We start from the raw sequence: 14546 nt of genomic DNA, 5'->3' as shown, positions 1-14546 counted from the left end.
TACACATCTACTTTTTAACGGGTTTAAATTTTTAAGTTGTAAAATATCAACGGTTCCCCTTGTATCATTTTGTTTTCTTTATGCGGTTTAGACACCCCAGCATTTTACATTGCGGGTGAATTTTTCGCTGCAAAAAGGAACGAATAAAAATAATGTACAAACTGCAGGGAATTGGCGACTCCTGTTGGGGACATGACGCATTAACAACCCATCCTTTTGAACGCTTTTACAAGTCGTCCGTCCTCCTCTAGTCGCCGTCGCCTCCCGCGGTTGAGCAGTAAAGCAAACCAAAACGGACGAAAATGGCGCTTAGTCAAGGAACAAAGAAAAAAGTTTGCTACTACTACGACGGTAAGTTCCATCGTGTCTGAGTGCTTGGAATTAAACGCTGACTGATTCACGCACTCGTTAGTTTATCGCCATCAAATGTTTGATTAATTCCCTCACTTGCTAATCGTGCACACTAGCTAGGTAGCTAGCATAAAGCTCGAGCTGCTTTCATTGTCATACTCGGGCACACGAGACAACGCTTAACCCATTCGTGTTGATTTGGCGGTTATTAATGTCATGCCATAAAATGCGTTTATAGCGTATTTTGAGCACGATTGAACCACTCTGTAGTTGCTTGTTTTTTTCTTGCGCTAACAATGGCGATATGAGCGCTTCATTGTCAACATAATGCGTAGCTAGCAGCAGCGTAGCTCATTGATCGGAAAGCTAGCGGAAAGTGGAATACATTTCTGGTTTTACTCACGGGTTACTTGCACATAAATTCTACTCTCTGGCTGGGTTGTTCCTATACCATTATTTTCATTTCAAGTCGAAGTGATTGTTTTTAAACTGCGAGCTTGTGTAGAATCAGACCGTCGTGTGGAGATTTCGTCCTCGGTGCAGTAATGCTTTGCAGAGGAATGCACTGTGAGGCGATTCAAGTTCACGCTTCCTTTGAATGATTTTCACAGCGTTTGCTCTCATTTCAGGTGATGTGGGAAATTATTACTATGGTCAAGGGCATCCCATGAAGCCCCACCGTATCCGCATGACGCACAACTTGCTGCTCAATTATGGCCTCTACAGAAAGATGGAGATATATGTAGGTTTTGGGTTTGAACGATTTTGATCCAATTACACCCCCATCCCTCTTGATATAATAATTTCGATTTATTATGCAAACATTTTTTTCAAATCCTCTTCTCCAATACATTAATCTGTATTGCAATAAACACTGTCAGAATTGTCATACATAAATGTTTTGTTCTTATAGGTTAGGCTTATGCTGAAAGGATGGCAAAAAAACATGAGTTGATATAAAAGATTGTTTTTATCGTTCTCTTACTTTTGTCAACTGATTAATTGCGTGACTTTTAGTCTTTTAAGGTGTCACTACAACAACTTCACAAAATTCTACCAGTGTGCCATAAAACCCATAATAAATCAGATTACAGAGATGCAGACAAATCTGTGGCTTTACCACAAATTTTTCATCTTTCATGAAACAATGAGTTGAAAACATGGCCTTTACTTCTTAAGCACTAAACTTATCTAAACACTGTATGTATAAAATGCATATTTAAAAAAATTAAAGCCGACCGACGAAAATGATGCAGAGGTCCCCCCCAAATTGCAGCCTTTGCGATTTGAAAATTGCATTTTCCGACACGGCAATGTCGATCTTTTAAGCCCCAGTAGGATCTAAATACGGTAAATGTGTTATTTGTTTATTTATTTGTGCTTGAGTCTTGAGTATGATGTTTCTCTTGCAGCGTCCTCACAAAGCCAGTGGTGAGGAGATGACCAAGTATCACAGTGATGATTACATCAAGTTCCTGCGCTCTATCCGTCCAGACAACATGTCAGAGTACAGCAAACAGATGCAGCGGTGTAAATTGGATCACTCTTTCTGTGCAACATTCTTTTCCTTGAGGTTGATATGAAGAATACTTCTCATTGTTTGTCATTTTCTTACTTCTCCAGTCAATGTTGGAGAAGATTGTCCAGTGTTTGATGGCTTATTTGAGTTCTGCCAGCTTTCTGGAGGTGGCTCTGTTGGTAAGACTGCTGGACAAGACGTACTTCTGTCATTGCAACTTGTCAACTTTTGATGATATCAGGCTAATTCTCACGTCCTCTCTCCGCTTCAGCTGGTGCCGTCAAGTTGAATAAACAGCAGACAGACATTGCGATTAACTGGGCAGGCGGTCTGCATCACGCCAAGAAGTCTGAGGCCTCAGGATTTTGCTACGTCAATGACATTGTCCTGGCTATACTGGAGTTACTGAAGTGAGCCCACAAACTTGGCACGATTAAATAGTAGCTTTCTAAATAAATTGGAACAGCGATTTTTAGACTAGCTTTTTGGATAACCAATTGGATTGTTTGTAGAAGTCTAGTGTGAACACAAAAAGAAATCTACAACCCTGCTTTTTGCTTTAGGTACCACCAGAGAGTTCTCTACATAGACATCGACATCCATCATGGAGATGGTGTGGAGGAGGCGTTCTACACCACCGACCGTGTCATGACTGTGTCATTCCACAAGTATGGAGAGTACTTCCCTGGCACTGGTGACCTGAGAGTACGTATTTGCTAGGCACGCGGTCTGTCAAAATGACTAAAAACTAGAGTGACACTTGATTGGTCCTCTGCAGGACATTGGTGCTGGGAAAGGCAAATATTATGCCGTGAATTACCCTCTGAGAGATGGGATTGACGATGAGTCGTATGAAGCCATATTCAAGCCTGTGAGTAGATAAAACAGCCATGTGTGATTAAAAGAAGCATTTCGAAGTGGATGTTATTGTCTTGTGTAGATCATGGCCAAAGTGATGGAGATGTACCAGCCCAGTGCTGTGGTTCTGCAGTGTGGCGCAGACTCTCTGTCAGGCGATAGACTCGGCTGCTTTAACCTCACCATTAAAGGTAGCGAGACATTTCTGCTTTGATGACGCTGTAAGAAACATTTTCTGTAACCGCCTTATGATGTTTTTCCAGGACATGCCAAGTGTGTGGAGTACATGAAAAGCTTCAACCTGCCTCTCCTCATGCTGGGAGGAGGCGGCTACACCATCCGAAATGTAGCACGCTGCTGGACATATGAAACTGCTGTCGCACTTGATACTTCAATCCCTAATGGTACATACTCATCCATGAGGTGTTGTAGTATAACATACAGTGTGAATCAAACACGAGGCTATTAAATATCAGTCAAAAATGAATTAATTTTAACGTATTGATGTCTCTTTAGAAAATAAGTTTTGCAAAATGTCTGTTTTTCTTTTGAGTCCACTGGGCTGCTTATATCAGCATGCGATAACTGGCAAATGAAAATAATTTATAGTGATTTTTTTTTTTTCTTTAACATATCGCTTAACCATTCTAACCCTCTTAGAACTCCCATACAATGACTACTTTGAGTACTTTGGACCAGACTTCAAGCTGCACATCAGCCCCTCTAACATGACCAACCAGAACACCAACGATTACCTGGAGAAGATTAAGTAAGTCGATGAAACCAGTGCTTCCCAAGAAGTGTGCCAGCATACTATTGCACCTAAGTAACCAATTTCGCTCAATTTGCCCCACAATCATTTACCAGAAATGTATATTTTAAAATATAGTTATTGTTTGCTAACAATGTATTGTGACAGGCAAAGCATGGAAATGTTTTTCTATTAGATGGCGGAAGGTGCATGCACAATTAAGCTGTATCCACTTTTTGTTTTGAGCCATGAGATTTGATTCTAGTGTTCAGGAAAGTATGTACTCTGGGTCACAGGTTGGGAATACTGCTCAAAAATTGCATGAAGGTTTTGCATGTAACATAAGGTTTACTTCTGCAATTTCACTGTTATTTGTTTGACAGTGAAGGCGAGAGGTCAGGCAAATTTTACTTCCATCCATCATCTATACCGCTTCTCCTCACTAGGGTCGCGGGGGGTGCTGGAGCCTATCCCAGCTATCTTCGGGCAGTAGGCGGGGGACACCCTGAACTGGTTGCCAGCCAATTGCAGGGCACACATAGACAAACAACCATCCGTGCTCACACTCGTACCTAGGGGCAATTTAGAGTGTTCAATCGGCCTACAATGCATGTTTTTGGAATGTGGGAGGAAACCGGAGTACCCGGCGGAAACCCACACAAGCACGGGGAGAACATGCAAACTCCACACAGGATGGCCGGAGCCGGGTTCGAACCCACGCCCGATGCTGTGCAAATTTTACTCATTTTCTTAAAATTAACCGATGACTTGTGTTGCGTCCCCCAGGCAGCGTTTATTTGAGAACCTGCGCATGTTGCCCCATGCTCCAGGGGTACAGATGCAGGCCATCCCTGAAGACGCCGTACAGGAGGATAGTGGAGACGAAGAAGAGGAGGATCCCAACAAACGCATCTCTAGTATGAATCTGTTGTCATTTACATACACACGGAATCAAGGGCTTAATCAGAACATGATTCCACTGGAGTGCCAGAGCTTTAATGTTACGCCCTCCTGTGTGTATTCAGTCCGTGCGCATGACAAGAGGATAGCGTGTGAGGAGGAGTTCTCTGACTCTGAAGATGAAGGTGAAGGAGGTCGCAGAAACACGGCCAACTTCAAGAAGGCCAAGCGAGCCAAGACCGAAGGAGAGAAAGAGAGTGAAGAAAAGGAGAAGAAAGGTGAGGAGGAACCAAAAGGTATTTATTCATTTTTTTGTTGTTGTTTTTTTCCCATTCTCATTTCACCGTGCTGACCGATGCTGCGTATCACTTGACGCTTCAGTTTGTTAGCCATCTGTTTGAATATTTATTAGCTTGCCTCTTTCCACACTGAGCACCAATACAACTAAATACAATTTTGTAATGACTCCCTTGGCAGCCATTTACACCACAACTATTTGATGAGATGTTAATTGCTAATGTTTATTATACATAAAAGACTGGAACTGAAATGGTACTCTACTCATGAGTAGTGTATTGTGCATTCAAATTGCAAAATATGACAAGTACTGAAATTGAGACAGTGATTTTGAATTGCCGTAATGATGTACAGTGGAAGCGCAAGTTACAAACTTAATCATTAGCCCGTTTGTTTCTTGAAACATTCATAAATCAAGATATTTCCCATTGAAATAAATGGAAATTCAATTAATCAGTTCCTGCCCCTAAATTAAACTATATCAACCTTTGTTTGCTTTTTTTTAATCCATAGTGTTTAAAAATAAATCTTATATTGAAATGCATATAAAGACACTATTGTATATAAAAAAAAGTATTGCTCATGAACTTATCCAGAAGAGGGGAGAGGACTAAAGCTCCACCATTGAGAAAGACTCTTCTTTCAAAAATTAGTCTGTTGATCATTGTGCTTTCTGATGCATTGATTTATTTTAATATACTAATTCAAATATTTTGATGTTTCTTTCTAATTGCCTCAGTCACTCCATCATCAGCAAGTGCTTTTTCATTTGTCTAATAAAAATCAAAACAACAGATGCATATTTTGGTTATAAGTGGCGAGAAGAAGAGCACAGATCTTTCTGCTCATGCATGACATGTGCTTCCAGTAACACTCTTTGGTACTTTTCCTTTTCTCAAGGGCAATTCTGATTGCTAAGTGAGTAATTTACGTGTTTGGCATAAGTTGAACATATCTGTCAACACAGGACCTGCTTCCACATTCATTCAACGTGGATGCTTCTGGCATCTGTGATTGTATCGAATGTAGGAGGAACTTCTCGACAACATTGGAGAGGCGGCTATTTGGCGGGATTACTCCAATATTAACTATTTGGTGTCTTAATTTGAGAGGAGTGTGCAACTAGTTTTCAAGTTTACATCAACGCACGTTGTCAATGAATGCTTGAGCAGCACGATAAGAAAAGCAGCATAGATTCATCGCCTCTCGTCCATGCCAGAACATTCATGTATCAAAAATAGTATTTGAATAAGTCATTTTTCGACAAAAATTTTGAACGTAACTTGAATTGTACGTGAAAAGCGACGTTTGTAATGCGAGGTTCCACTGTATTTTATATTGCTTAATGAGTGAAATACAACTGAAGGTGCCAGTATTATGTTTGAGCATTTCCAGATGTCTACAGTTTGTATTTATGAGATCTTGAAAGTGGATTAAATCATGAATACGCTTCTTTTGTCACGTTTTAGAGAAAGCTGTCTTAACCAATTATGATTGCTGACATGAATATGGATGTTGGGTATTAGGGTTGCAATGGTGATGTTTTTTTTTTTTTCCTCACAGAAGTAAAAGATGAGGAGAAGGCACCAGAAGAGGAGAAAATGGACACATCAAAGTGAGCAAACACTTGTTGGCACAAATAGTGTCTAGGGAGACGTTTTAATCATGTCACATACTATTCCTTTAGGCCAAAAGAGGAGTCAAAGACACCTTAAGATCATCCCCTCCCAATGATGCCAGTGCTGGGAAGAAAAGATCTTAAATCTACATTGTCTTTTTATACTTTGTGGGTGGGGGGGATTGCTTCTGTGGAATAGGTTCTAAACTGGGACAGGAATTTTTTGTTTTCTCTTATTGGACACTTGTCCAATATTACTGATGAGCTGTAATCAGAAAAGATGTTTTGTAAGCTTCTTATTTTCACCCAAACCTTTTATGCACCCTTGCATTTACTGTGTCAGACTGTTTAAAATGACTTGGTTTTATAACTCATGGATTTAACTTATTTAAATCGTAGATACTTGGATCCTTTACACCTTTTTTTTTTTTTTTTTTTAAAACATGTTTCAGTCCCAGTTATGTCCTGTGCCTTTGAGAGTATAGTTATTGCATGTTTGTATAATAGAGCATTTTCTATAATACTTCTGTCTCTTCACTGCTAAAATCTTCAGGAATTATTTTTGTACCCCTGATTTTATGTATTTAATTGGATATTTAGGTTTACTGTCATTTGAAAACGGCCTGATATCAGATGTTTCAATATGGGAAAATGGCATGCTACTCCAGTGGAATCAATCAGATTTGAACTCTAAATGAGAACCTGCTTCTAATTGGCAAAAGCTTTCTAATTGTTTGAATATGATATTTGAGTAATACAAATAAAACCGATAGAGACAATGTAGTATTTTTCTATAGGTCAAATAAAAAAAGCTGACCACCTTGTATTAACATTTTTAATACAACAATTTGATCATGACCTAAAACTGAAGTATTTTAACAAGTAAAAAAAAAAAAAGCTTAGGATACACATGTAAGAAAAAATATTCAAGACAAAAGTTCTTTATCACGCCAACTGTTAGGCATATGCATAATTTCAACCCATCTTATTTGATTCAATGTGCTCAGAGCCAATGGCTCTGCTCTGCTGCCGCACCGCTGCCCAGCAGCTCATCTTGCTCCTCAACCTCTGGATCAACCTCGGTCGGCTGCTGGGGTGGAGGCGTTTGAGCGATTGCAGCAGCTCTCTGGATGCGGACCTGAAACCGCACAATGGTTGTAAAACACGCTGGACAAAAATGCTTGAAGATCATCTTCCAAGACTTAACATCACGATGGAATTTGATGTGACAAAAGTGATGGCCGTTTCAATGCCTAATCTGGCTCATGTTGGGATAAAATTTAAACGCTTGACGGAATATCGCCACCATAATTTAATGGTGTCATCTGGAAGAATACTATCTCCAAATCTGATAAAGAAATGTTACACAAGGGCAGTACTCTATACCTTCGATTGCTGCTTCTCTGAAAATAATAACCAACGTCGGATTAATACAAATATGTTCCTTGTTGTATAATGTGAAAACATTCCCATTTTTACATTAGAAGAAACGATTGAGCTCATTTTGATCAAGAAGTCGAGCTCAAACGTTATGATTGCTGCATCAATGCCAAAAGTTGAGAAGTTTACCCTCTTTGCTATGGTGGGCCTCCGCCTACATGGACACAGGTACAGGAACGACGTACAGGCAGCGAAGCAGCGGAAGGAGAACACCATTTCCACCACAGACATCAGGATAAGTGGCACCCACAAAATGATGGTGGTGCTCTGATTGAGAAAAACATGATGAATAACTTTTTAATAGATACAGTCTTCAATTTCCAATGTGAGGTCCTCACATAAATGCGGGTGGGGTCAAAGGGGCATTCATAGGTGATGCTGGAAGATCCGACAAGATGTTTGTGGTGAACGCAGTGTGTCATCAGGCTTCGTCCTTTGTGAACAATGGCGGTGACCAGGGAAGCGATCAGTCCCAAAGTGGAGGCAATAGCCAAGAGACCTGCTACGAAGCTGAACACCAGCAGGACCCACTTCTGCAGTGACATCACAGAATAACTATCAGGAAGGCTTAAATGTGAAAATGCCACAACTAGGGCTGGGCCATGTGACTGAAAACTATATCGCGATACAAGTGTGTCATATTGGTCGATAGCGATAATTAATAATTTTTTTACAATTGAAAATGAAAAAAGGGCTGAATTTAGATTCGGTTTATTTTAAAATGTATCATTTAACATTCAAAATGAGGTCAACACAACTATATAAGAGTCAAGCACTGTTCAGTATTGCTTAAATACACAATTATTAAAACAAAATTTGCAAAGTAATTTGCAAACAATGCAAATAAATAAACGTGGAACAAATTATTAGAAAATGTTCATATTTTGTAAACAAATTAGAGCAAATTTAAGGCTGTCTGAACATTTGTAATATGAAACAAATGTGTTGTTCAGTCATTTATAGAAATAAAAAAATGCAAAAAAAATAATAACTCATACAATGATTATTCTGCTCCGTTGCTTAAGGTTTATTAGATCGATAATGTATCAATACCATTTTATATTGCGATCAAACACCTGACTATCGCAATACATATTGACATCGAATTATCGGCCAAGCCACAACGTCGAGGATGGATTTTTTATTTTTTTTTTCCAAGACACGAATGGAGTAGAGGTGCATTAATACCATGAGTGACACAAACCACCTTTGTTGGGACCTCCAAAGGAGAATGTAAAAGTTAGCTCGACTTCACCAAGGCACTGTTATACATAATTGTGAAGTTTTACAGTACATTTTGTGACTTTAGCATAAACTTTTTTGTAGTCTTCTTATACATTATTTACTATGAATCTCACTTTTAATTGATTATTTGAATTCACAGTACGGAAACTTATTTTTCATTGCAAACCATATTTTCGGAGATTTGACCAGCATTGCTGTTTGGCTTTGGAGGTCCCATTGTAGTTGTTGTGAGTACTTGTTCTTTGGGCAGTCTATTTTCACACTCACTTAACAGAAAAGACAAGTTATTATAGAAGCATATGCAATGACTTTAGACATGTAAAGCAAACATTTCTCACCAAAATCCTGCTTTTCTTGTTTTTGGACAAGACAATTGCAATTATTCCACCAATAATTCCCTGAGGAGCAGAAGAAGTATGTGAGCAACAATAACTGTGTATGGATTTTTTTCCAATTCAACAAGTCATAATACTTAAAAATTGAGGGTTTTAAATTCAATTAAAATGATGGTTTGTCTTCAGGCATGTTCAGAATCCTCTCCAAAAGTATCGGAATGCCATGTCCTTTATTTTTGCTGTACACTCAAAACATTTTGGTTTAACATCAAAAGATGAATACAACACTAAGACGAGATAAGAAAACATTTGGGCTTTGATTAGCAGGTACATCTGGATCTGATACATTTTTGAACATTTGAATGAAACATTTTTTAAAGGTGAGCAAAAGTATTGGAACAAGCTAAAGACTTCAAATACTGAAAACTGATTAAGGCTAAATATTTCTTGTCAGATCTTTCAGCAGCACTAACTGCATCAAGCCTGACACGTTGACATCACCAAATGATGCACCCGTGCTATGTGGTGCGTTCATTGCTGCCTCTTTTGGTGGTAAAAAAAAATATGAGGGTTTAGAGGTCCTAAAGGGGCTATATTTTAGGCCATATATCAGACCAAGAAGTAAATACCTGGAAATAAAAGTTGACATTTTTAACACCTTTTAATGTCAAACCAAAATGTTTTACGTCTCCAGCACAATCATTGGAATTGCAATACTCTTGAACATGAATTGACATGATACTCATACATTCATAAATGCAAAAAACACATCCTATTAAAGATTTAGCTGCTATACAATGTCGTGCTTTCACACGTGTAATTTACCATTAGGCCTGCCACGATGGCAATGACGTTAGCGATGGCGTACACCATGATGCGGGCCTCGACGTGCACGCTTATGTGCCTGAGCACTGCACCGTGCACCAGAGCGCCAAGCAGGAAATTGACGTGGCCAACCAGCACCAGCGCCAAGCCCATTTTCATCAGGGTTTTGTTGTCTTTGAGGTTGGCACAGCACACTCCTACACAAACACAAATATTGTCAAGCTCCACCACTGGAGGGGACTAATTACAAATACTTTATTACTGTATGTTAGTTGATTGTTGAGCTATTTCCAATTCAATATTTATTTTTACTCCTTCTGTTTGAAAAAAGATGTGTATGTTCTACTCCTTGTCTAAATGGGCTGATGACTCTTGTATCCTGTGTGGATGACAAGAGCATTAAACACTTGATTGAACCTTGAATTTTACGGGCTTATTAGACCACAAAAAAAAAAAAGAAAAAGAAAAAGGAGAGCAGCAACATGAAGGAACAGGAATACGCAAGCACAACAGATTCAGATTCAGAGATTCCATGCGAAAAAAAAAACAATTAAAATGGTCTAAAAGTATTTTCCATACAAAATATTGTAATGATTAACTATTATTTTATGACAATAGGTTAGTGATAAGAATACAGTACGTTTCAAATGGCATACAAAGGAAATCCGCCGTAGGAATGGAACTTAACATAAAATGAGGACAAACGTTTTAATATGACCCGGCCTGCAGCTGCTTTAATGTAAATAGTTTCTATAAAACAATCGACTAAATCGTAAATCTGTTATCACTCGATAAGCGTATAGTTGTTCATATTTTAACAATAGTGTCCAGTTTTGTACCAAAAGCACTGTTGTACTACATGTTGAACTTATGAGGCTACAGAAACCAGTACTCTGCGAAAATATCTGAAATGTTTGTGGTTTCCGCAATTGTGTCAGGAAGTGAACTGAATACAGTCATAGTCACACACCAAGCAACTTACTGCAATAAGCAAATGCAATCCGTGAGAAAGATTTTTGTTTTCTCAGTCGGGACCATTCAACATCAGATTTTCAAAATGCTGATTTTAAAGAGAGATCATCATATTATATCATTGTGTTAGCCATGAGATCAGCAAATTATATTCATAGAATTAAGTTAGAATCACATAATACAATGAAAAGCCATTATTCCATATTAATCAAATGAGTTTTTCCGTGATAAGTCTCCAAGGAGCAAGTGAACCAGGCATCTTGATAAATCGCTTCACTTTGCCACATCCAATATGGCTGCGGTGTCAACATTTTCGAGGCGTGATCTTTGTATACATTATGTACTTTAAATGTTGTTTATGGGAATATGTTCTGGCAGTTATTGCCAAGGGTGCTTTCACGACTATTAACTGGGAGCGGCATCAGCGATACAGTAGCATCAAAAATTAATGCTTAGGTCTGGAGACAAGTTTGTTTGCAGAACCACTCATACTGGGTGATGATGCAAATGACGTTTTATGCCGCTTTAGTCAGTTATGAAAAATCAGTAATGTGCGTTTCTAAACAAAGTCAACAAAAGGTTTGGGTGGGGTGTACCATATGTCTTCCTCAAGGGGTTGAGTAGAGCAGGTTACTTGCTAGGCAAACTCAAGTGTTTTGGGTCATAATATTATTAGTTTGTTTACTGCCTTTCACATGTCACATAAAGTGAGGATGAAAATACTTTTGAGTCTGTTACTGTATACACTCACTAGCCACAACGTTACTGTTTGTGTCTGCATAATCAGTTGAGGAATCAATACAGTTGATGAATATAAGATTCCAATTTAAGTTTTAACATTGTCAAAGAGGTTTAGAAGTGTTCTGAATACTCACCTATGTTAACCAAGGTCAGAATTACATGGTGGCCCACACATAAAGTAAAATTGTGTTTTGTTTTGTTTTTTTAATTATTTTTCTGCCTTTTTTGCATGGGCGCGAGCCCTTGATACTCTACCACAAATTATTTATATAAACTGAATATTTAAAGAATAAATACAGAATCGATCTGAATGCACTGTAAAATAATCTGTCTTAACAACATTTGAGTGTTAACTTAACCCAACTCGACTGAATTTATTGAGTACTTTAAGAAAACCACCTTTGTATGCAAAGTGCTGTACATGGAGCAAAATCACAAAACAAATAATAGAAATTAATAATGAGGACTGCAAAAAATTTTATGATAAAGAATGATGCAGGCATTCACGGCCACCCCTCACTACGCCCCTGATGCAAATCAAACTTATTAGCAACGGCTCTGGTGCAGTCGAGCAGTAATTCTCCACTCTACAATAATAAACATTTGGTTACATGAATATTTCTAACCGTGTCAACCAATTAAGACTAATCATGGATGGATGATTATCTTGATGAAGGCTGGATTTCGTTTTCTAGGGCCACAATGTACTGAGTTTCTACGTCAGTCAGAATTCATCTGTGCTAACACACGAGTGACGTAATGATTATTACAACAAATATTTTGGTGAAAAAAACTCTTCAAAACCATGAAGTAAAACAATCGAATGATAACAGTGAGTACGGCGTTAAAGTAAGTTTGTCTTCTCCTGTTCATGACTTTGAGTCATCGATCAAATTAAAAAAAACTAGAGCCTATCCTAGCTGACGTTGAGCAAGAGGCAGAGGTGAAGTGCAGTACAAGGCACATACAGGAGACAAACAACCATTCGCATGCTATCACACCAAGCTTCAATAAACCCAATACGTTTGTTTTGGGAATGTGGGAGGACAACAAGCGTAACTGGAGGAATCCTATAAAGTCCATACAAGAAGACCAAAGCTTGTGAGGTTGCCATGTTCACCAATACTCCACTACGCCAAATGTTTACAGTGGGGTGACGTCACTATTAACCGATATCTCAGACAAAACCTCGTACTTTGAAATAATTATTTAGAAACCATTTGAATTGAATTTATATTTGCCCTACTGCAATTGCATAAAGTACATTAAGGGTCGTTATTAAAGCCTTGCATTTCGATGAACTATTCTAATCTGGCGTTTGGATAAAACTACCACTAAATAAAATAGGATTGCTGCTTGGTACACAATTATAACAACAGTTTAACTGGACCAGCTCAGCGCCTTCGCAACGACGAGAGAAAAGACCACACCTTAACACTAAAGCACAAAACTGTCCTCTCAAGTAAAACACGCTGGATTGAGTCCAAATAAACATACCGCAGTTCACCATGATTGGCGTCCTCTTCTCTTATCGTACGTAAGAATACAAGGTGTGCCGCTATCATTTCTGACAGCGTTTATTGAAAAATTCGCATTCTGGATGAGCGACTTGTTTTCCTCAACTGTCGCTCACCTGCGATTCCTCCTCCAACTTCCTCACCTGAACGGAAGCGGCGCCTCCCCCCACTACACCTAAAATAATATTCATTGATCATTATTATTGTCACCACACCCTTTGGCAAAAGTATCTAATTTGGGATATTTATTAAGCGGATATTTTAGTAAGGGGTTGTATTTTATTGCGCTTGTGCAGTTGCACGAAATGCAAAGGAGGGTGCATGGAAAACGAGAACGCAATATATATATATATATGGAAGGAAAATATGAGCCAAGTACATTTTTTTTTCACAAAACGTATCAGTACATCATGGCGTAATCAATGCACGACGTAAAGCACACGCGCATGCCCCTAATGCATCATTGGTTTTAGTACTGACGTAATGTAATGTCTTTTTTCAACAAATGATGCTTTCATAGACATGACGTACATGAGGAAACAATGAAATAAATAATTGAAATGCTATTTTTAGCGTAAGACCGCCACACAAAATCAACATAGATGTTTAAAAATTGTCCATCTGTGACTGTCAAATTGAGCATCATTAGCTTGGAGCTTAGTTTGTGTACATATGTAACTATGAAGGCCATTATTATATAACTGGGTCAGAAAATTTTATACAGTTTATAGAAAAATACATTAGTTAAAATGCCCACTCGAATATTCATAGTTTATACAGCCAAATGATCGATATATATATTTTAAAAAATCTGATTATGTTCGTATTAAATATGTTGTGCAGGTACACGTCATATTGTGGTCAATTAGTGTTTTTTTACTGCTTTATGAACGATATATTGTCATAATAATTGATAAATTAAGGAATTTGTACGCACTAGTCAACAAATATGAATCACAGACGTATGGTTTTGTGTCCCAAACATATTTTTTTAACTTTTGATTTAAACAAAACAATAAATACTGTACATGTATATACTTTTTATTTATTTATTTTTGACCGGTAATTGCTTGTCCAGTACAAATTTTACAAAGCGTTGTAATTTATGATGCACAGCTGGTGCGGAACCTAAACCCTTAATTATTGAATACTGCAAAAATATATCATATCACATTAT

At 38.2% G+C, this 14546-nt stretch overlaps 2 protein-coding genes across 3 annotated transcripts; one reads left to right on the top strand and one right to left on the bottom strand.

Annotated features, from left to right (window-relative positions):
• Window positions 1-192: 192 nt before the first annotated feature.
• On the top strand, window positions 193-7073 carry LOC148343379 (putative histone deacetylase 1-B). 2 transcript variants are annotated; one of them, XM_088303388.1, is made up of 14 exons: window positions 193-351; window positions 981-1093; window positions 1764-1881; window positions 1975-2049; window positions 2142-2280; window positions 2434-2575; window positions 2649-2741; window positions 2811-2919; window positions 2992-3132; window positions 3389-3497; window positions 4266-4396; window positions 4505-4657; window positions 6240-6291; window positions 6364-7073. In XM_088303388.1, the coding sequence occupies exons 1-14, from the start codon at window positions 303-305 to the stop codon at window positions 6389-6391; spliced, it is 1452 nt and encodes a 483-aa protein (XP_088159514.1). In that variant the 5' UTR covers window positions 193-302; the 3' UTR covers window positions 6392-7073. The 2 variants fall into 2 exon arrangements, with proteins under 2 accessions (XP_088159514.1, XP_088158668.1); XM_088302542.1 differs by having other exon boundaries at window positions 4505-4675.
• Window positions 7074-7115: 42 nt separating this feature from the next.
• On the bottom strand, window positions 7116-13524 carry tmem54a (transmembrane protein 54a). The gene is made up of 6 exons (XM_088304295.1): window positions 13350-13524; window positions 10140-10336; window positions 9318-9377; window positions 8073-8267; window positions 7864-8001; window positions 7116-7432 (listed from the first exon to the last, which is right to left on the bottom strand). Exons 1-6 carry the CDS (start codon window positions 13360-13362, stop codon window positions 7298-7300), a joined length of 738 nt encoding a protein of 245 aa, XP_088160421.1. The 5' UTR covers window positions 13363-13524; the 3' UTR covers window positions 7116-7297.
• Window positions 13525-14546: the final 1022 nt, after the last annotated feature.

This window comes from Idiotropiscis lumnitzeri, chromosome 1 (assembly GCF_059441095.1).
Source record: "Idiotropiscis lumnitzeri isolate Australia: NSW breed Sydney's pygmy pipehorse chromosome 1, RoL_Ilum_1.0, whole genome shotgun sequence".
Lineage (NCBI taxonomy): Eukaryota > Metazoa > Chordata > Actinopteri > Syngnathiformes > Syngnathidae > Idiotropiscis > Idiotropiscis lumnitzeri.
Note: the sequence above shows the minus strand (reverse complement) of the source record. Positions and strands in the feature narration are given on the sequence as shown.

What these genes read in the sequence shown, in the direction of transcription:
- LOC148343379 (XM_088302542.1), top strand. Translation starts at nt 303, where the DNA reads ATGGCGCTTAGTCAAGGAACAAAGAAAAAAGTTTGCTACTACTACGAC. An exon ending in GATTACCTGGAGAAGATTAA is followed by an intron (nt 3,498 to 4,265) that starts GTAAGTCGATGA and finishes TGCGTCCCCCAG; the next exon opens with GCAGCGTTTATTTGAGAACC. An exon ending in AGGTGAGGAGGAACCAAAAG is followed by an intron (nt 4,676 to 6,239) that starts GTATTTATTCAT and finishes TTTTCCTCACAG; the next exon opens with AAGTAAAAGATGAGGAGAAG.
- tmem54a (XM_088304295.1), bottom strand. An exon ending in TTGACCCCACCCGCATTTAT is followed by an intron (nt 8,002 to 8,072) that starts GTGAGGACCTCA and finishes TTTCTCAATCAG; the next exon opens with AGCACCACCATCATTTTGTG. An exon ending in GGCCCACCATAGCAAAGAGG is followed by an intron (nt 7,433 to 7,863) that starts GTAAACTTCTCA and finishes GTGCGGTTTCAG; the next exon opens with GTCCGCATCCAGAGAGCTGC.